The following is a 21,613-nucleotide window of genomic DNA, read 5'->3' as shown; positions in this document are numbered from 1 at the left end:
TTATCTTTTTTTTTCTTTTAATTAAAAAAAATACTCATTAATGTACTGATTAGTTTCAAGGTTCTTTTGTTTTCATTTGACATCAATTATTTCGGGCGTAATCACCAAGCAAACCTTGCTTCTTTCCAATTAAATTATGGAAGGTCATAATCATCAGCAATATGTCATAGAATCAGTGAATTATTTCGAGAAACTATTTCATCAGTTTATCAGTAAACCAAATGTAGGCGAAGATGATAAAAATGTGTGTAAATGTTTCCATATTATTAATTTGGGATGTGAGTGTTTTTTGGTTGGGTTTTTTTTTCATTATTTATGTCGAATAATGACTCTATTTATAATCCATTTCAGAGCAAGATACATCACGAAAGTTTAAATCCAAAAAATGCAGCATTTGTTTTTGTTTTGTTTTTTTTTAATGGGGGCATTTTGTATAGCACAATAGCTGGATTTAATCCTGCTACTTTATTTTAACCAAGAGAGCATGATTTCTCTGATTAATAATGTTTTAAAAAGTGTTTTCTATTTGCTGACTGTTTATTTCTGGAAATTATAGACTGCAATGTGGCGGCTGCAATTTCATGCAGATGTAACTTAAATATATTCAAGCGTTGACTACCTTGTAACTCAACACTATTTTTTTTTTTGCCTCATGGCTTTCTCCTATTGGAGCATTTTATTGAAGGCAAGTAATAATTAAATTTTCTTTTTGCAATAATATTCTTCTCCCTGTAATTTAGGTTTGCTCAATGGTATGATCATCGTCTTCATCATTTTCTCCCTTCGCTAGAAGTTACAGACTATAGGGACCAATGACAGAACATGCTAGTTTTGAGCATTGACCACATGCCACTGTTGGATGTTTGATGTTTGTAAATGGTGCATGGTAAGAATCTTTTTTTTTTTTCTTTTTTTTGTTTGTCAGCTTTGACAGTTTAAGAAAGCAGAATTAGAAATATACTGAAGAAAAAACGAGAAGAGTCTCAGTGGTGCGCCGCGAGTCTTCTCTGAAGACCTAAACATCACGATACAACATGCTGAAAATAAGAAGTAACATTAGCGACATTAGCAACATTAGCATGTTATCCAGTCACAAGTTGTTGGATCGACAAACACACTCATTTTGTGAATATTATCATAAATGACATTTTTACAAAAAAAGTACACTCGTGGGACAGGTTTCACAGAACATCGTGTCCGTCACTGACAGTGACTCCCCTGAATTGGAGCCACGTTGTCCTTCCTCACTACAAAATGTAATATCAACTGCAACCAGAGGTGGCGCCAAAAAACAAAGATGAAGCCAAACAAAGCACAAATGAAAGGATGAACTAAATCATTTCCAAAACATCATGAGTTCGGTTGCAACCTATGCGGCCAGGTACCAGTTGATCCAGGGACCGGTACCGGGCCGTGGACCGTCAGTTGGGGACCTCTGAGCTTGCAGATGGAATTTGTCTACACATAATCATCTCTGGTGAGTACAATGTGTTTTTTTTTTAAGTTATATATTCATATGTCATCAGATAAAAGTTGTGAAGAGATTTGGAGAAAAAAAAAACTCAACCGCCTGCCACTAGTCAGTCCTTTCAAGGGAATCTGTATCATGCACCGATAGCCGGATTTTCAGAAAAAAAAAGTTTTGGCAAAGCTCTAGACATGAATCATGATCCGTTGTCATCAAACAATAGCTCCAAAATGTTGTGAACTTGTAGGTCGTAACCTTTAGAGCATTTAATATTAACTTTCCCTCTCTTTGTCTGGAAAGACTTGTCATATTGTTGGAGAAGGAGTCGGAAGACAGAGAGAGGTTGTTGCTGTGAGAAGAAGCCATTGTGCATCAAGAAAACCGCACTAATTTACTGTGTGGGGGATATTGTGGAAGTCTTTCAATCTGCCCCTCTAAGAATGTTCAGTGTCGACTCCAACCGAAAATCCAAAATAGAAAATCCAAGATACTGAAGGGATTCACATAAGTGAATGGATTCTTTTTTTTGGGGGGGGACAAATTGACTCACGACTGAGCCAATGATTTCCAGCACTTAGTACAAGAGGTTTCTAAGTTCCGACTTATTGAGATCTACTGAGAGTCAACTGGGCTTTGTATATTTGTAGATATAATGCTAATTTAGATTTCACTATACTCACCATTTTTCTTATCGCCATTGTTTGGATTATTATAAAGATAGGGAGATTGCATCTGTAAATGTATGAGACTATATTAATCAAATGCCTGATTAAATCAGCCAATTATGGCTCTACAAACATCGGCCAAATGGTCGATATTTGACGATTATTTTACCTTTTTTTTATGGTTCTCAAAGCAATGTCGTGGCCTGACTGCAGGAGGTCCGTAAAATAATTTAGATTATTCATATAAATATATATTTGTTTTAATTTCATTTTATTTGATATTAAATTGTCAATGTATTCACGATCCTTCAATAAAGCAATCAATTCAAGCTGTTAACATACTTTTAAAATGTAATAATCTCGCCAACATTAACAAAACTAAATTCTTGATATATGAGGGAGAGATTTTTATAGGCATATGTTGAAGACGTTTGAAGACTTTGCTGAAACAAATATGGCGCAAAGGGATGGTGAAGGGATGATGAGCTTCCAGAGCGCTGAGAGAATCCTTGCAACAGAAATCTGGACATATTGGAGTCCATCCAGGACCTTGAGGTGCGTATGTTTGGTTCACTACTTCCTTGCCAAAAAGGAGCGAGATTCACAGCGGCCCTTGGTCATAAAAGTAATTGTTTTATTCTAAAGGTTCTACTCGTAAAGCTAACAGGTTTAGCAAAGGCAAACTTTCAGTTATTTTCACGCTCATCTGGTGGTCACCAAACAATTGAAAGACACCATGGATACATGCACAAAGAAAAAAAAACATTGACAGTGACTTGGACAATTTTGGCTTTTTCAATTTTCAATCTTTGGCTTTTTGATCTTTGCTTTTTGGCGCCGCCTCTGGCTGCTGTTGATATTACATTTTTTAGTGAGGAAGAACGATGTAGCTTCCCTTGAGAGCAGTTACTGTTGGTGACACACACGTTGTTCTTTCTCGCTGTGAAATCTAGCCCACGAGTGTCTGGTTTTTTTTTCAGAAAAAAGTTATTGCTATCCTTACAGCAGAAAATTTAAAAGTCAAATGATAAATACTTATATGAAGTACTCAATATTCTTGTGTATTTAAGCAGATTCGTGCCGCTGTGATATTTCAGCACACTGTTCTCTGTATTGCACAAATTTGTTTGCCATCAGAATTATCTCAAGGCATGTGTCCAGAGATTTGTCATCAAGTTTCTCTGTTTGTTTTTCCACTCAAGCAAAGCAGCTTACTGAGAATGCCAAGCACCTGCTATTGAACATAAAACCAGTCAGGATGTTTGGCTCACCTTTTTTTTATCTGTGTTTGTGCAATGAGGTGGACAAAAGCTTCAGAGGCACAACAAGCAAGGCAAAGTGAAAGACATTTATGAACGAGACACGTAACGTTTTAACAAGTAGTGAGAATGAGTTTTGTGTTAAGCTAATAAGGTAACTTATTTAAGCTAGGGGGGGCAAAGTAAAGGAGTTTGTGACCATGTGGGATCCCACATTGTGCTTAGGTCATTGGGGAACGGTTGTTATGGGCTCACAGTGCAGCCGGATCTCCACCTTGTGGCTTGGACACCGTCTTGCAGCGCTAACCTCCTGCCTGGCAGACACGCTAGAGCGAGCGCGACACGTACACACCCTACGGCCCACACACAGATTCCCTAGCAACTAATGTGGAAAGACTGAAAAAGTCTTGTTTTTATGTCCTCTGCATGTTGTATTCTTCAAACAGGCTCACCAAAAAAGAGCTGTTGAAAAAAAAAAAACAAGCAAGCCAGAAGTGGGTTAAAGAAGCTAAGGGGACATCCTGTGTGGAGAGTTATAAGCTCAAGGGTCACAAGGTCATGACTGAAACCTGACATCACTGCCCAAGTATGCGGAGCACAAGAAAAATGTTCCAACACCTACGCAATAATGCTGGAAAAATATGAGGGTCATAGTGGACTTAACCTCTGCGTGTCTTCAGAAAAGGTCTACCAGATAAGAGGACATTCACCAATTTTTGTCACAAATAGATAAATCCTAAAAACTTTAGTGAAACATGGAATCCTTTAATGGAATTCGTACAGTGTTTCCGCCGTGTTTGCCACAGTACGTTTGGGGATAGTACTGTAAATCCCAATCTGATATGTCTGACCCCAGTGGCGTGTATCAGCCGGATGACGATAGCTGCCCGAGCCACGTAAATAGTGTTACGTCACTCCAGTGGAGCCCACTAGTGAATCATCAGTGGGGAAAAAAAAAACTTGACAAGAAAAACAAGGGCATGACTCCCAACTTTTAATTTTAGACTGTTATCTACTATCTATTGCGGGCAGCAGTTTCCCACTGTAGGATTTTTGTTGCTAGCTTAGACTGTCTCCACCATTTAACTTTTATATATGGGACATTTTGTCTATAATACAAGTATTTAAATACCTCGCAACTATTTTTTACAATAAACCAGAAAAATATAAGTATTTACACTATAATAGTTTGAACTTTATCAACAACAGTTGTAAACAACAAACAATTTTAAGTGACATTCTAACATTCTTAAAAGGATACTTTACATATTCAGCTATTTTCAAAAGGTTCATATTTTGTGTGTAATTATTTTGATAACCAAATAACTTTTTTCTAATATAATTAATTCCTTTAAAAACATTTTGGTGTGTTGGTGTTGAACAAACAGGATTAACTTCAGGGTTAAGTCCACACGTGATGTGTAAGTCTCATGTAAGGCAGTGATTCAAATTCCAACATTTTAGTGGTATCGAGCAAGCTCCCATCGCCCCTCAACACAAAAAAGAAGGAATTTGGTCAAAAACTATACAATACAACCTCAGTGGAATTCAACTATTGAAGTCCCGCTCTATTTTTGTAAATTATAAGTTGTTGGTGGTGTAGGGGGTCGAATGGAATGCCAGACGGGTGCAAATTTAACCTCTGAGATAAACCCGCATTTTTGTGGAAAATGTATATTTCATATGTATCTGCTTTTTTGTAAATGTTTGGAGGTTTACAGACAAACAAAAAAGCCGCCTCGGTTGCATTTCAGTGGGCGTCAATTATATGTGAATGTTTTCTATTTATTTATACCTTGTGAATACTGCCGTTCCCCTGCATAGTTTTAAGTTGTGATATCATCATTCATCACTAGATGGCAGAGATGGCTTAGTTGCACTTGTGGGAATAATAACAGGACTACAAAGTGTGGAAACTCCCAATGTAGTGTCAAGCTTATTGTCTTACAAACTCAATTTTGCAGCTAGTACCATTGGAAGTATTTAAAATATCCACAAAAGACATTCATCTAAATTCAAACATTACAATTTTGGAGATGTTTTCTCCTACTCCAATATTATCCCCTCATAATGCGCAAATTTCCAAAATTCGAAAATCGAGAAGCACTCTTCTATTTTGTTAGTAACTTAGGAGAAAAAAAAAACATTGTAAACTTTCGAAGCTGCACTCCGCACATTTCAGTAGGTGTAACCCCCAGTTATTTGCGAACATGTCATTTCAAGTTTTGCCCTGCTGGGTCTGAGCCTCCTAATAATATGCTTCAAGACTTTTGGAGCCACATGAGCATGACTAAAGGAGGAGGAAGAGAGAAAAAAAAAAAGTCCAACCCCTCAGAAGATTTCCTGTTTCATGAAAGTGCTCGTACAGTGAGTCATATAGGGCACGTCCTGCCCCGTTGTGTTTACTCTCTCACAGCAGTTGAGGGGAGCAACAAGCGGACCGAAAAAAGTTCGCTCGAGTCTGGATTTTACCTCCTCGTCAAGCTTCGGCTAATTAATGACAAAGAGAGGGGGCTATTGTCCGTTTCTTAATGGAGCTACTTCGCTTTTCCGCTTTTTGGTGTGGAGCGATACTCTGTGGTAGTATTGTGCTCGAGCAGGCGGGTGAGTTCAACTTTTACTGTCAAAAAGTTCGATGGTAATTTATTTCTGGGGGAAAAGAAACGGTCCCTTTTTCCACAGGTGTTGGGCACGGGTTGTCATCTCTTTATAACTTTGTGTTCTTCCAAGTTGCGTTTAAGACGATCAATGTTGTGTTTTTGATCATTTTGAGACGTTTTCTTCAAACGTGCAAAAGCTACACGGGGCGGACCCCAGCAAGCGCATATGTCCATCTTTGGTGCGCTGGAAAGATTGCTAACAGGTCGAGCGAGCAGAGGAAGATAGTCGTGTGCATTCATCTGTCTCACTCTCATTCCCGGCGTTTTCTAATCCGCCTCCCCCCTCCCTGCAATTAGACGTAGCCCTGGGTGACAATTACTACCCGTCCTCTCCAAAGCCACCCCGCTGGGTTTAAATGACACGCTTTTTTTTCCACAGTGCTAATTATACAATTATCTCACGCGAGTACTCGGGCATGAACACCCCTTAGCATAAGACTCCACCAGGATTCCTGTCAAAAAGTTACGGAATTGCTGTCAAAAAGTTGACTTTTTTTTTAAGTATCCTAATCGTCCCTTGCATGCAGGAAGAGGATGCAGTGCTCTTCTTTTTCGCTGCAGGTTGCACAGTATTTCTGCAGGGAAAAAAACCCACAGTTTACTCCACCCTGAACACTGACAAAGAGCGCTTTTGTGGCAGAACACACACACACACACACACACACACACACCACCTATCCCTACTGCCCAGTGTGAAGTCAGGCATGTCCAAACAGACACTGAGCTTCTTCACAGCTTCTTTTACCTTCTCAGCACAAGTTGTAGCATTCTTCAAAAAAGAATGCCACACTGACTTACTCTGTATTATTATAAGATGGTGTGTTTACATTTTGTATCTACTCTGGGAGCAGTAAACCCCCATGTTTCTATATTTATGGGGTATATCTTATCAAACCAATTCATGTTAGGTGTGAATCTGCAATAGCATGGCTTAAAATAATATAATTTGATATTTTTTTCCCTTAGAATATACTTAAACTGGTCAAGACATTTTTTATTCCGTACTTGTAGCATTAGTATGCCGAACTAATGGTAATCATTAAAGATATTTGACTGTACTGTAGAACATCACATAGAATCTTACCGTAAAGCGCTCATGAAAAAATGTTAAACATTTTATATTTGAAGACCAATATGATCAACCAAAGCGTATAATTGAATGAAGTGAAGGTTTGCTAACATATAGGCTCTCATGAAAAACCATTATTTTAACTATAAACATTCATGCAACTTCTGTTTGCTATGAATATCGAGTTCACGTTCAGAAAACGATTATTTCTTCATTTTTATCAATTGTTCATCTCTAATTACTATTGTAAATACTTCACAATTACATTGCCATCGGTGGTATATGACACCACAAGTCTAGGCACATGTTGAATATTTAGAATTGTGTAAAATGTAAATCGTTTCAATATTGTAGTAGGGCTGGGCAATAAATTGAATTCATGATTCCCTCATCATTTAAAAAATGAAAGCCTTCAAAAGTTAGCTAAATCGTGAAATGGAGCACAAGGAGCACAAATAGTTGAAAGTTTACGTTAAAACATTTAAAATCAGATAACATTATTGTTCTCAGCATTTTGCACATGGCCTTTTTTTTTAATAAATCAAAACTTTTCAAAGGAAATTCTTTTAAAAACTCATATCAAAGACTGAGGTGGCCTAACACATTTCTACTCGACTGACTGATTCCTTTTACTTTCTGACTGCTATGGATGACAAATGAGCAACATTCCTACCAGTGAGTAGATGCATCCATGTCTTCTTTATTCTTGACTGTCTGGGATTTGTCTCCGCGATAATGATCGAACCCTCGGGCAATCAGCCGCAATCGCGTGTCTGTTGCCAAAGTCAAGTCAGAACAGGAGCAAAGGCATTGTGCTGCCTTTTGTAGTAAGATTTCAGTTATGTGTAGTAGAATTTTCAGTATGGTGAATTTAATTTTTTTCATTTTCTATTGATCAGTCCTGAGATTTGGATGTTATTTTATATATAAGCCTGATATGTTTTTTTTTTTTTTTTCATGATTCAATGCTAATAAATGTTAAACAAAACACGATTTTTGGATACTGTAATTCGGCTCAACGCCAGCAATTTCTACAACTGTTTTTTTCTCAACAGGTCGCATCCCGTTTTTAACAAACTGTGTCTCCGCAGATTGCTATATCGTAAAGGTACGAAGACTGTGCAAGTTCTGCGACGTACAACCAACCAGCTGCACTGGTCGAGGAACGTGTAAGGTGGAGTGCGACATCACCGCGATTTGCACCCATGACGACGACGTGTGTGTCACTATTTGGTAAGTTTCTGCCTTTGCTCCGTTCGGAGCTGATGATACGACATTTTGACACGGTTTTATTGTTTGTCGGCCCGCAAGGAGGAAGAAAGACGACAATGTCACATTTGACACCGTCTGCCACAACCCGGCCCACAGGCTGTATGGTCTGGTCCTGGAGGACTACAACAACAGCAAATGCGAGATGAAGGAAAGGAAGGGCATGGGCTCGTCATTTTTCATGTGCTCCTGCTCTGAGGATGAGTGCAACGAGCGGATCATCTTTCACCCTTGTAAGTTGGAGCGCTTAAACGCATCGTTCAAAGCCTAACTCGAGTCACCGGCGTCCATTTTTGTAGTTTAAATGCAATGTTAAATTCTTTCAAAATGTTTGCTTAAAACCACTGTTATAGGACAAAACATTTGGAGCCAGGACTAGCTTAGCTTTTTCACCCAATTTGGGTTACTTTTGACCCAGCAGTATCGAGATTGGTTGTTCTGCTTTAATTCATAAATTGACTAAAGAATTAGGGAAGTCTGTGCTTGTTAGGTGTGTAAGAACTTGCCTGGCTCCAAAATACCTTTTGGATGAGAAGTAAGAAGTAATGCTCAAAAAATGCGTGGGAAGTCTTTTCCAGAAAAGACAAAACCAATCTCTTCATTTTCAGTTCCTGCAACTTGTTGTTCATATAGTGTAATGCCAAACTTTCATTAAAGACAATATTAGCAGTAGGAGCTTCCCCAAATAAAGCAATAAACTTCCCAAAAACACTAAGGCTGTATAACGCGAGACTATAACTCGTCACTGCAAATAATCTAAATTGGCTCAGTTTGAAGTGTTCAAATTAAAGAAGGCAGTCGAGCACAAAATGTACCCAGTCCGCTCATCAAAAAGAAGCAACAGCAAAATAAAGAGACAAGAAGAAAAGGAAGTTGTTGGACTCCTTGTACCTAACAGTCAGTTCTTCTCAAGATTATCATGCTGTTGGCCCATGCTTATGAACAATTAATACCTTTAAAAAGCATTTTCACTGGCCGTCGACTAAAAAATGCCGTCTCATGTGCTTAAGCCAGTGCTTCTCAAATAATGGGCTTAAAAGTGATGCCAGAGGGGTGCAGATGACCTCAGGGAATGGTTTTGTTTTGGTCATGTGACTAGTAATTGCAATTGCATTTTTTTTTTTTTAGATTTTTGGTCCGCTTGTTTATTTTTTCAGTTTCAGACTAAGCTGTAAGCCATATAAACACTGTAAAAATCATTAACAGTTGATTTAAATTGCTGTTTTATTTATTTTTATTTTATTATTTTCAAAAATGGACGCTGATGACTTGAGTTCGGCATAGTCAGTGCATCGAGTGGGGGGTGGGTGAAAAATAATCTCTTTCCTGGGGGGCTTGGCAAAATACAATTGAAAAGCACTAGCTCAAGGTAACATTATGTGAACTGCAAGTAGAAATAGCTTTTTTTAAGGTAATAATTCTACAGAAAAAAAATATTTTATCAAATTAATGATAGACAAACTTTTTTTTAGTGCTGAAAATGGCTTGTTCTTATTAAAGTCACATTTTTGCTGAAGTCTATCCCAGCTGACCGCATGGCAGGTGGACCCCTCCCCCACTAAAAACATTTGAGAACATACTAAATTAATATTCGACCTAAAAACAAACAACAAACATATCCAGTCAACTGCAACTGCATAACAAAGTCGCACGTTTGAGCTTAAGACCTGCACGAACAAATCCACGCAATCAAAATGGAATATTAGCCCCAAATAACGTTTTGGCGCCGTTTTCTCCAATGTGATGAAATTCTGAGCAGCGGTTGTCAGGTACAGTAACAGGTTTGTTGTAAGCAATAGCTTCTCACTCTGAAAATCCAAACAAACCGTCCGGGGGCCATGTTGAGGATTTCAGACATGTGGTTTCCTGTTTAGAAAAAAAGAGCAAAGCAAGGAGCTTGCCTAGGCAAGCAAGGAGATGCCCTCCCCAATACTTCCTCCTCCCTTATTTACACAGCTTCTGCGCCTTACAGCAACACTTGCTTCTAAACTCAGAATCACTGGTTTGGGTTTGAACAAAATTGGACGTCGAAAAGAACGTTTCTGAGCGTATGTCTGGAGATATCATTTTTCAAGTATCCTTTTTAGTAACTGCACCAGAAAAGCAGCACAATTATAAAGGTTCCCTTTTTTTGTTTTTGGTGCCAAAACCATAGCTACGCTCCCAGACACAAGACTTTCCAAACATTAAGCCTCAGACATAAACTATGAAGAGATACAATATGCGGTTGACTGGGTCACGGTTTGGAGCACTTTGCCTCTGCGGCGTAAACCCTAACTTTAGCTCCCTGAGACATCAGACATTCCTCGGGGAACGGTCACGCTCCTCCTCTCTTAGTGGCAGCAATAATGCTTCTTTGGCTCGTGTCTATCAGGACACGCTTTTTCAATTGTATGTAGACAGTTGATAGATCGAAAAAAGTCACTACAGCACTTACACTGTTCGTGTTTACACAAGGAACAATGCAAGTTCTTTTACAAGGTTCAAACCTTTTTAAACATAACTAATGTAAATTTTACTTACAGATCAGGCCCCCTGGCCTTGAATTTGACACCTGTGTCCCATCGTCTTCATTACATCTATAGGGCCGCAACTTGCAATTAGTTTAAAAAAAAATCAATTAATGTGATGATTTTGTGAAATAATTGATGAATATGTACTCAAAAACACGCTAATTTAGCTTTAATGGAAGACATATAGTACATTTCTACGGATATACTTTAAAGGTAGGTATGTCTGTAGGTAGGTAGGCATAAACAACTTTTTTTTTCAAATTTACAGAAAAATTTGCAGAAAAAAAATATTAGGTTGCCGGTTTGAGTTAGTCCCCGGCAAAAATGTGGATCGATCCGTATCATAAAGCGACGATAATGGCTTCGCTTTTATACACCACAATAGAAATCTCCAGTCTAGACGCGGAGATCCCGAGCATTCGGATCAGGCGTGTTTGAGAGAGGGGGTCAGAAAACCTCTGCTTTAGATTAATCATATACAAAATATGACCGTTTTACCATCTAACAAAGCGTCCCTTTAACAAACGTAATTTTGCCTTGTAATTCTTCTCGTCTCTCAGATAAGGATTCCCAGGTTGCGGTCATCCTCGTCAGCCTGGTTCCTCTTCTGGTCATGGCCATCGTGGTCAGTACTTCTTTCTACTGTTATCGAGTGTACCGCCAGCGAAGAGCCAACGCGAAACGCAAGAAGGGCACCCCCCCGGACTTCAGCGACGGCCACGCCATCATGGGGGACGACGAAGGTTCCGACAGCAGCTCCACGCACGCCAACAACCTCAACCACAACACCGAACTGTTGCCCATCGAACTGGATGTCCAGGTGGGGAAAGGTCGCTTCGCTGAGGTTTACAAAGCCAAACTCAAGCAGGGATCCTCCGTCAGCGACGAGCAAGGTTTCGAAACCGTGGCGGTCAAGATCTTCTCTTACGAAGAGTACGCCTCCTGGAAGAACGAGAAGGACATTTTCTCGGACGCCGACTTGAGGCACGAGAACGTGCTCCACTTCCTAACGGCCGAGGAGAGAAAGGTACAGAGACAATACTGGCTGATCACCGCGTACCAGCCGAGAGGCAACCTCCAAGATTACTTGACCCACCATATTATCAGCTGGCACGACTTGTGGCTATTGGGGGGATCGCTCGCCAGCGGGCTGGCCCATCTTCACAGCGATCACACGGCGTGCGGCCGCTACAAGGTGCCCATTGCGCACAGAGACATTAAGAGCTCCAACATACTCGTGAAGAGTGACCTGACCTGCTGCCTGTGCGACTTTGGCCTAGCTCTCCGTCTGGACAATTCCCTGTCTGTGGATGAGCTAGCAAACAGCGGGCAGGTAAGCCTCGCCTTTCCCATTGGAGTTCTGATCTTCTTAAGAAGCGGTTCTCCGAATGTTCTCGATGACTGCGACGCATTGTCAAGTGATTTTTTTTAACCAGTGCAAAGGGATGAACAAAAAAGGCCATTTTTTTCTGGTATCTCCAAACGTACTTTATTCCTCAGCTCCAGAAAATGAATCAAATAATATCATCTGTTTTATGTCTGGCTTGTCTGCTGAAAAATTGTGTCACTAATGACATTGACCATTCGTAAATACCAAAGTAAAGGCATAGGTTTTGAAAAGAAAACCACAATAATACAGTTTAGCAAGATGTTGCCTCATGTTCCGATTAATTTGCTCTTATTTTGAAAAGAAAATCTTATGTTCCTTTCACGGCGTTAAGACGCATTGAATCAGGGGTGTCAAACTCATTTTTAGCGTGGAGCACATGGTAGTTTTAGGTTCTGTCAGAGGGCCGGAATGATTGTGAACTCAAAACAATTTTAAAGTTCGTCACACTCAAAATCAGAGGCCGGTAAAAACTGTTCAAAGGAGAGATCGGGAACAAAATATGGTTGGTTTTTTTTCCCTCCCAAATTTTTAAAAGTTGAATACAACTTGCAAATTTGGTATTTTAGCCAGCGTTTAATTTGCATTAAATTAAATTTGCTGACACTGCAGAAACTTTTGTCCTGTTTCCTAATGGTCCAATAGGTGTGTAGAAGATTTAAAAAAAAAAAAAGCAAATTGAGGTTGTCCTCATCTTTTTAGCCCACAAGAAGTTAAAGAGAAAGATATTTTGGGTATTTGGAGTAGTGGGTATAACTGCGCTTAATAACCCCGAATCAAGTCGAAAGCTTACTGACGACTTGAGTAAATATCTGGACAAACCACTGGGGCTAACGGTACACCCTCAATTAGATGAGTAGACTTTCTGAGGAGGTCTTGCGGAAATTAGCCTCCTTCACAGGATGAAAGAAGGCAAATTGCTGTCAGATGACATGCTAATCTAATCGCTTACTTGCCAGACAGAAGATGTGCAATGTAAAGCAACGATTTCTTCTATTTACATGCTGCTTGACAAATATATCTAAATATAAGTTCCTCTTACCGCCCACAACCATCAATCATAACAAATTACAGTGACAACTCTTTTGAACTTTATTTTATCATAGTTGATTATTGTCAAGTATCATTCTTATATTAATGTGTTTCATTGTAAGGTGGGAACAGCCAGGTACATGGCACCAGAGGTTCTGGAGTCCAGGATCAACCTGGAAAACATTGAGTCCTTCAAACAGGCAGATGTTTACTCCATGGCGCTTGTACTGTGGGAGCTCATTTCCAGATGCAGCGCTATTGGAGGTAAGACATCACACTCACATGACATGACATGACATGACATGACACTCACCTATCGCAAATCATAGCCGTGCTAGCTTCTTCTTCAGTGCTTGCTTTTATCGAGCCCGTAAATATAGTGTTTGGTTCTTGATTACCGTATTTTCCGCACTATAAAGCGCATTTAAAATCCTTAATTTTTTTTAAAAGCTGATGGTGCGCCTTATAATCAGGTGCGCCTTATATATGGATCTATATTGAGATTGTAGATGGGGAATGAAGTGATAAAGTAAGCTTTACCTGTTTCTTTTGTGTGTTTACAGCTGAACAAGGTTGCTCATGACATTGACATTGAGTTATTATGCTATTGAGAGTTTAGAGTTATTATTTGAGTTATTATTGTTATTACTTTGAGTATTACTGTATTGTGATTGAAAACGTTTTAAAATATGTCATCAATTGAGGGTGCGCCTTATCATCCGATGTGCCTTATATATGAAAAATGTTTTAAAATATGTCATTAATTGGGGGTGCGCCTTATAATCCAGTGCGCCTAGTGCGGAAAATACTGTAATACTAACACCGCTAAGCGCTAAAAGACAAACAGAAAACGTAAACGGGAAATACAGCGCGGCTTAGATTTAGAATTAGCTAAGCGTTAGCTAAGTATTAACACAACCTCCAGTCAGCAGATTGATGTAATTACACCTATTATAAATAGTTCCTGGTGAGAATTTAGTATATATTTAATTTTCAGCAAACTTGCAGTCATTTCTAAAATCGTGTCACCCTTACAGTTGTAGCTAATAGTAGCTAGTAGCTATTATAACGTTCAGCTTTCCAAAGTACACATTAGCCACTGTTGTTGCATGTAAAATGAATCAATCAAAGAGCATTCATATGAGACAAAGAAGCTTATTTCACCCGTTTTTTTTTTTTTTTTTTTACCTCATTTAGTGGATGATGTTGATATGGTATTGTGTGACCGTTTTGTTGTTTCTGCTTGATGTGAGAACAAAACCACAGTGTCAAACCCACAATTCATCTTGTGGGAGTCTCAAGGATTCAACTTCACGCTGCCCGTGCGCCGTTACGTCTATTTTGTCATCCAGTTGCAAAAACAAGGTCAGGATACGTGCAAATAATAGAAATGGGTGATTATCAGAGGGCGAGCCATGCAACACTATTTCATGTCAGACCTCACTCATTTGTTTTCACTTCCTCTCAAACGTCTCGGTGGGCCTGTTCTTTGCGCGGACCGCTTCTGTCTCCATTGTGTCAACGCAATGATTGAAAGCCGGCTTTGGTTATAAACGTGTCTCCTTTAGCCCTTTTCCTGTTTTGCCCCCACGCAATATTCCCCACAGGGGTCCTTGAAGTGCATTGCACAGTTGTGTTGCTCAACAGGCCAAAGCGGCCCTCAGCCACTCTTGTTTTTCCTCCCGGAGCACAAGAATATGTGGCGCTCTGTGGGTATACTTTGAAAATAAAGTAGACCATTTCCTGTTTTGCATGAGCGCAGGCCCAAGACTGACTGTTTTAGTGTCAACTACTGTGTAAGTATAGATGTCTTTATTTGCGGATGCCATGTCTCTCCAGACAGAATTCCTGCTTGTCGTGACAGACCAGATGCTGGTGGCTATATTAAAAATCTCCCCGCCGGCATGAGTTCGACTGGCTTCGCTCGACATATCCTATTCCCATCAATATCTTTTATTTCCTACTTCCTGTCTGACTCCGCCACAGCGCCGCATTTAGGTCCCGAATTTAAGGAAGCCGCAGTATTTCTGAACACATTTAAACACAGCTTGGAATCTCGCTGTCATTCGGTGCTACTAAACTTGACGGCTTCTCCATATTTTCCTTACGTATCTTTGCACTCCGTCTCTCAAGTACTTCCTGGCCTGAGGCAGGTGATGCAGCAGTTAATGACTCCCTCACTGCATGGAAACACTCAAGAGAGTTTTACTCATGCCAACACAGTGTGACAAGGAGGACAAGACAAAGGTTTTCCAATGAGATGGAAAGCAGAAGCAGAATAGTAATTGAGGGCAGATAGCAAGCTAGTTCATGAATATTTCTGATCGCATGCATGTATTGGGCCATTAAGTAGTTTACTTTGAAGAAATTTGGAGTACCTCTCCACCCTTGTGATCAAAGTGGTTCTCAAAGTGGGCGGGGTTCCGCCGCCCGACTGGGTCCGTGGAAAAAATTGGGGTGTTTTGGAACTGATTTAGTTCCTTTAACAGTTACATATTAGTCGTTGTTTTTTGGCGCCGCCTCTGGCCACAGTTAATAGTGCATTTTGTGGTGGATTTTGCATTTTCGTAGCACATTTTCAGTTGGGAGCAGTTGCTGTCGGTGCGCATGCGTTGTTCTTTTTGTTTTTGAGATTTGGCCCACGAGTGTCTGTGAGTTGTGTTTTCTTTGTTGGAATGTTGTCATTGATGCTAATAAGTCGTTTGTCGGTCCAACTCGTGACTGTAGATAACATGCTAGCTAATGTTAGTTTTAATTCTCCGAATTTCCGACTAAAATATGCTCAAAGATACCACCACAAATGTCGCGCCAATATTTCTTTGGCTTTTCATCCAAAAATTCCTGCGCTCTTAGAGTGACGTTAAACTTGGCTAAAATAAATATTTCACACAAATGTTGAGAACCTCTGTTTTTTGGAGTTTGTTTTGTTTTTTAAACTGCTTAAGTCGCCAAGCTAGAAAGTTAAACATGATCCATCTGTGAGTCACCCTTGAGCACTCGCATTTGCTCCAGAAGACGATATATGAACGTGTCCACAGGCTTGCACATACTGTCCACGAGTTGAGCAACACCCAGCTTATCATTTTAACGACGCACGTTCTTCATACCACCTGTGTCCAATGCCACCTGCCTGTGCGTGCGTGCGTGGGTGACAGATGTCGGACGGGCTCTCGGTGGCAAGCGGCCACATGGCCGTTCTTACGCAGCTCCTGCGCCTTTGTGTGATTTGAGATCTGCCAGGCGCGAAGGACACAGTTGTCTGTCCACTGCGGCAGTAACCGGAAAACACTGGCTATTTTTTTTTAACCTGAAAAAAAGTTTACAGTCTCTCAAATTCATGTGCCACTTCCTATTTTTAACAATACATTAAAACGAGCATTGTTTTTAATGAAAGAAAGTGTAAAACGAAGTTAACCACAGCCAAAAAACTCTTTAACGACGCTATGGCATCATTCAAGGGTTAGTTCAATTCACATTGGATAGAAAATACATCATTTTGTTAAGATGTTAATGCGCATGCCGAACAAAAGCATATAATTGGAAGATTTTTGCCGCTTATGTTGGTCCGCCAACAGTCTTCTTCTCGTAAAAGCATTTTCGAGACTAGATGTGCAAAATACACACACCCTTATGGCTCACTGTATGATGTCACTTGTGATATCATCCACAAGAGATTTTTATTTGTAACTTATAGGCGTAGTACTCTCAAGGCAGTTATATGTCCTGGTTTCACTGACACTGTGTGTCAGCCCCTAAGGAAATTACATCTTCTTAAAGGGAAAGTCAAGTCAAAAATGATTAAATATTATGTTTAGAAAATAAACTTGCAGTGGAAACGCAGTTTTTACGTAGAGTGATAAACTGGCCGCCGCCTGAAATGATTCTTTTTCTGCATAATTCCCAATTTCACAAACGCTATATTAATCAAAATAGCTTTTTTGGACTGGAGGGCCAACAGAATATATTATTGTAAAGAAAAAAAAATGACTTAAATTCCTACTCAAACAATTAAATGTGATTATCTTGAGCATCGTTTCATCATTTTTTTTAATCTTTTATTTCACTTTGCCGATATTCTGCTAGAACAGCATTTATTTTTTTCAATGTAAAACATTCAGCGGCCATTTTGAACACCCATTAATGCGACGCAGGATTTCTTATCTAATGAAGAGCTTGGGTTCTTGACCTGTTCCTGACTGCGGTGTGGCTGTTTGTCTCCCATCAGTGGAAACAATATAATGTGCCACTAATAACCTATTTATCTTGTTGACCCTCAAGGAATGTTTCTCATGAGATAACTGTGAGCCAGGGAAATGAAATATCCGCCCTTGTGCAGGAGCAGAAGAAACATGAGATGAACACGTTTACTTGAGACAGAAATGCTGGAGTGGAGGCCTTTTATTTCCTACAAGATGTCTCCTGTATAATTTAGCCGCTACGGATTTAGGGCTTGGAGAGCGTATGAAGGCGTTCCAGCGATGGGTGGGGCCTGTAGGGGATAATAGCGGAGTACGAGTCGAGCGCGAGGCGGTAGACTGCGAAATGCCTGGGGTCCCAGGAGGGAGAGATTGGGCCAGTCTAGAGACGCGGAGGAGAGTTGAGAGCAGCTGCTTTCCAGATGTCAGATCATCAACGCTGTCAGGGCTAGAGGGCCTGGCGGCATGGTGCGTATGTGTAAGAGGGGCGTCTTTTATTTTGAGGTCATGTTTGAACCATCAAAATGTGACTGGTGAGGCGTGTGTAAGTTGGGTTCTTTTGAAACGGGTTTATCATTTGAAGGTAGCGAAAAGGTTCGATGCTAGATGAAAACCTCCGTTGAGAAATGGCATTAACATGTATGCAGTATGTGTCTGCGAAATGGCTTTTAGAACCTGCGAGGAATACAAAACAAGTGCCTCAGCCATTACGGTTTAATGAAATCCAGCAGAGGAGGAATAGGAGCGGATTAGCGGATGACTCACACAGTCTTTGGGAAACAGGCAACGTTTTTGCGATCCTATTACGAGGTCCGCCTTGTACCATATCAGTCACCGCTTTGTCAGCGCCGAACGTCTTTTCTTGTACAGAAAATCAACAAAGCAGTAAAATAAATCTTAACGGCGCTGTAACGATTTCACATACTGTATGTTCGGCTTGGTTTGTATGTCCGTTCAGCCAATAATCACAACAAGATAACAAGGCGGGGAGGAATATAGATAGTATGAACATAAAACTGTTCGTCTGTTCATTTTCTCAACTGTTTTACCAATAAAAACATTAGCTTCGCTGTACGCCGTAGATATCTTGCACGTTCGTCCTTCAGCAGCGATAATTGCTAGATTTATCCGAATCTCCAGGCTGCAGAGTCAGAAGGCTCCATTTTAAATACAAACTACCGTATTTTCCGCGCTATAAGGCGCACTGGATTATAAGGCGTACCCTCAATTAATAACATATTTTAAAACTGCTGTGTTCACCGTATTTTCCGCACTATAACGCACACCGGATTATAAGGCGCACCCTCAATTAATGACATATTTTAAAACTTTTTCAATCACAATGTAGTAATACTCAAAGTAATTACAATAATAACTCTAAACTCTCAACAGCATAATAACTCAATGTCAATAGGAGCAACCTTGTTCAAGTGTAAACACACAAAAGAAACAGGTAAAGCTTACTTATTCCCCATCTATGAATCCCAATCTCAATATTGATCCATATATAAGGCGCACCTGATTATAAGGCGCAACGTCGGCTTATAAAAAAAATTAAGGCTTTTAGGGGCGCCTTATAGTGCGGAAAATACGGTATTATCATTCACGGCATGTAGTTTGTCTAAATTTTGTCGGTCATGCACTCTTTCTTTGCCAGCCACAAGAATTCTCGTTATGAACAGAGCGACGACTCTTGTGGCCAGCGCTCCTCTTAATTTTCGCGGTAATTAACCGCGACCGTTTGATGGGATTGTTGCTCTCTATAGCTACGAATGACGTGATCAGCGGACTGCCTTTTTCGAGAACGCTTGGCACTCAAAGAGTTAATGGACATTGCCAATACTAAATTACCAAAAATGAACCATGCATTAATTTAATTGCACAGTCGAGTTATGCACTCCTTATTTGGTTCCAGTGTTCTAGTGAGTAAGCTGAATAGCTGCATTATGTTGCTTGTTGTGTTTATTTATACTAAATAATATTTATATGATTTGTTTATACAGAGGTGAAAGAGTATGAGCCTCCGTTTGGAAATTTGAGAGAGCACCCATGTGTAGAAAGCATGAAGGACAGCGTGCTTCGAGACAGAGGAAGACCCGAGATTCCCAACAGCTGGATCAACCACACGGTAAGAGGCGGCATACACACACACACACACACACACGCACACAGATTTGGGAATTTCCAGGTTTCAGCCTCACAAACTCCAAGACTTTATGTTCTCCACTTCATCGAACAGACAAGTCATTCATGATGTTATGAGGCCAAGTCCCCGAATACAGGTGCATTGCCAATCATTTCTAGTTTGAGTCCACTAAACTGACTATGTTTACTCTTTATGAAGCCTGGCTGTCATTAAATGATAATGCCTCCGATTTATGGGGGCTGTCCTCTGATTTAAAACACTCAGGATGAGTAACCAGATGAGAAGGACCTTACGTAAAAACTGGATTTCGAGGAAATACAACTGGCTCACGACAAAACTGCTGACTCCACGCTTTAGTTTCTACTATGCAAACTCGCTCCCGATAGTCCTGACTCCTGATATAAACAACACGACGATGTTCTAAAGTCCTGTTTCAATCGCCAATTCGGGGCTTTAAAAACACGACTTAATTACGCTCACGTTTTATTGTACGACGCCTGGTGCCAGCGTTTAGAGCAGCATCTAGCATAAATTAGCCGCTAGCTAGCAGCACTGCAGTGCTTTGTTTACTATATGGAGCCAAAATAGCATATAATTTGTGTGTGTGTGTAATATATATATATATAACTATATATATATATATATATATATATATATATATATATATATTAGATGTAAATTTCTGCACTCTTTGATGCTGATAGCTAACATAGTTGCTGTTCCTACTGATCACTTTTTTTAACAAACCAGGGTGACTCAAATGTGTTTTCAATGGTTCTGATGCCACTTTGCCACCAAAAAATATGGGCAATAGAGTTAGAAGTCTAAAATGTCACCGTTTATATTCAAGTAAAAAATAAAAAAAACAACTGTGACAGTGACTGCAAAATGTAATATCAACAGTGGCCAGAGGCGGCGCCAAAAAACAAAGGCCAATCCAAGCAAAGCACTTAGGAATGAACTGTTAAAGGATAATCTAGATCAGTTCCAAAACATCATTATTTCGGGGCGGCCCGGTACCAGTCCATCCACGGACCAGTACTAGGACACCACAACTAACATGCGCTGTATGCATTTTTGTGTAAGAATTGTTGTAGAAATTCGTGGAAAATGTATTGGGTATCCACATTCTTCAGCGGGGTCCGAGGAGATCCCAGACAAAGCTGGATTGTGATATTAAGGGCTTTTTCAGACGCTTCATTGAGACGCGGCTACATGTCAGCATACCACAGTGCTAATACTGTAAGTTTAGCCGGCCTCCAGTTGGTGTGGGCGGATAGGAATTGCATTGAGAGCCGCCAGACAAGAGGAGGGAGGGCAAAGTCGGTATGTGAGGGAGCAACAGATGGTGCAAGCTAGGACATTTCACTGAAGGATTCTGTCTTCTGGCCGGATATTGAATTGTTAGCGGTTAAGTCCGTATCCATATTACTATTCCGCGGTGGTTTCCCCTGCCCGTTGTGATTGTTTACATTCCTCCCATGGCTAATGTCTTGCAGGCCGCTGATGCAATCGAGCGCGCCGATACTGGCGTGGCATCCAAATGCCTTCCCAAAAATACTCTGTCACCGCGTCCCCAAATCGCTTCTCTTGCTTCCGACCGTCCAATGGGAACGCAGATATCGCTAAGCTAATCCATCCCGCGTTTACTTGCTCCACATGACTTGTACGTTGTCTTTATAAGGTGCTGTATAAATATATTTAGCTTGTTTGCTTGATGGTAGGGCTGTCACTAGCAATTTTTTTAGAATTTTTAAAACTAGCAAATGTGATGTTTTAGCTTGAAACTTGGAAGTCAAATTAGCATTGATGGGCCGAATATGGCCCCCGGGCCTTGAGTTTGACACCTGTGATGTATAGCAAGGTGTGTGTGAAACCATTTTTTGTTCCTGTTGTTTTCATGACCGTGTTCTATCCTAAGGCTATTTTTTTCCATTTTTTTAAACCAT

At 40.2% G+C, this 21,613-nt stretch overlaps 1 protein-coding gene across 2 annotated transcripts in view; it reads left to right on the top strand.

Moving 5' to 3' along the window:
• The first annotated feature begins 1,651 nt into the window (after nucleotides 1-1,651).
• Nucleotides 1,652-21,613, top strand: part of tgfbr2b (transforming growth factor beta receptor 2b) — a 21,484-nt gene continuing 1,522 nt past the window's right edge. The window contains exons 1-6 of one of the 2 annotated variants that reach the window (XM_088404486.1): nucleotides 1,652-2,688; nucleotides 8,213-8,354; nucleotides 8,433-8,623; nucleotides 11,464-12,236; nucleotides 13,445-13,586; nucleotides 19,522-19,646. In XM_088404486.1, coding sequence (XP_088260612.1) covers nucleotides 8,536-8,623; nucleotides 11,464-12,236; nucleotides 13,445-13,586; nucleotides 19,522-19,646 — 1,128 coding nt within the window. In that variant the 5' untranslated portion in view covers nucleotides 1,652-2,688; nucleotides 8,213-8,354; nucleotides 8,433-8,535. Of the gene's footprint in view, nucleotides 2,689-5,755; nucleotides 5,997-8,212; nucleotides 8,355-8,432; nucleotides 8,624-11,463; nucleotides 12,237-13,444; nucleotides 13,587-19,521; nucleotides 19,647-21,613 lie in introns of those variants that run through there. The other variant, XM_088404485.1, reaches the window with a different exon arrangement.

This window comes from Hippichthys cyanospilos, chromosome 21 (assembly GCF_059441005.1).
Source record: "Hippichthys cyanospilos isolate Australia breed blue-spotted pipefish chromosome 21, RoL_Hcya_1.0, whole genome shotgun sequence".
In the NCBI taxonomy this organism is placed as follows: Eukaryota; Metazoa; Chordata; class Actinopteri; order Syngnathiformes; family Syngnathidae; genus Hippichthys; species Hippichthys cyanospilos.
Note: the sequence above shows the minus strand (reverse complement) of the source record. Positions and strands in the feature narration are given on the sequence as shown.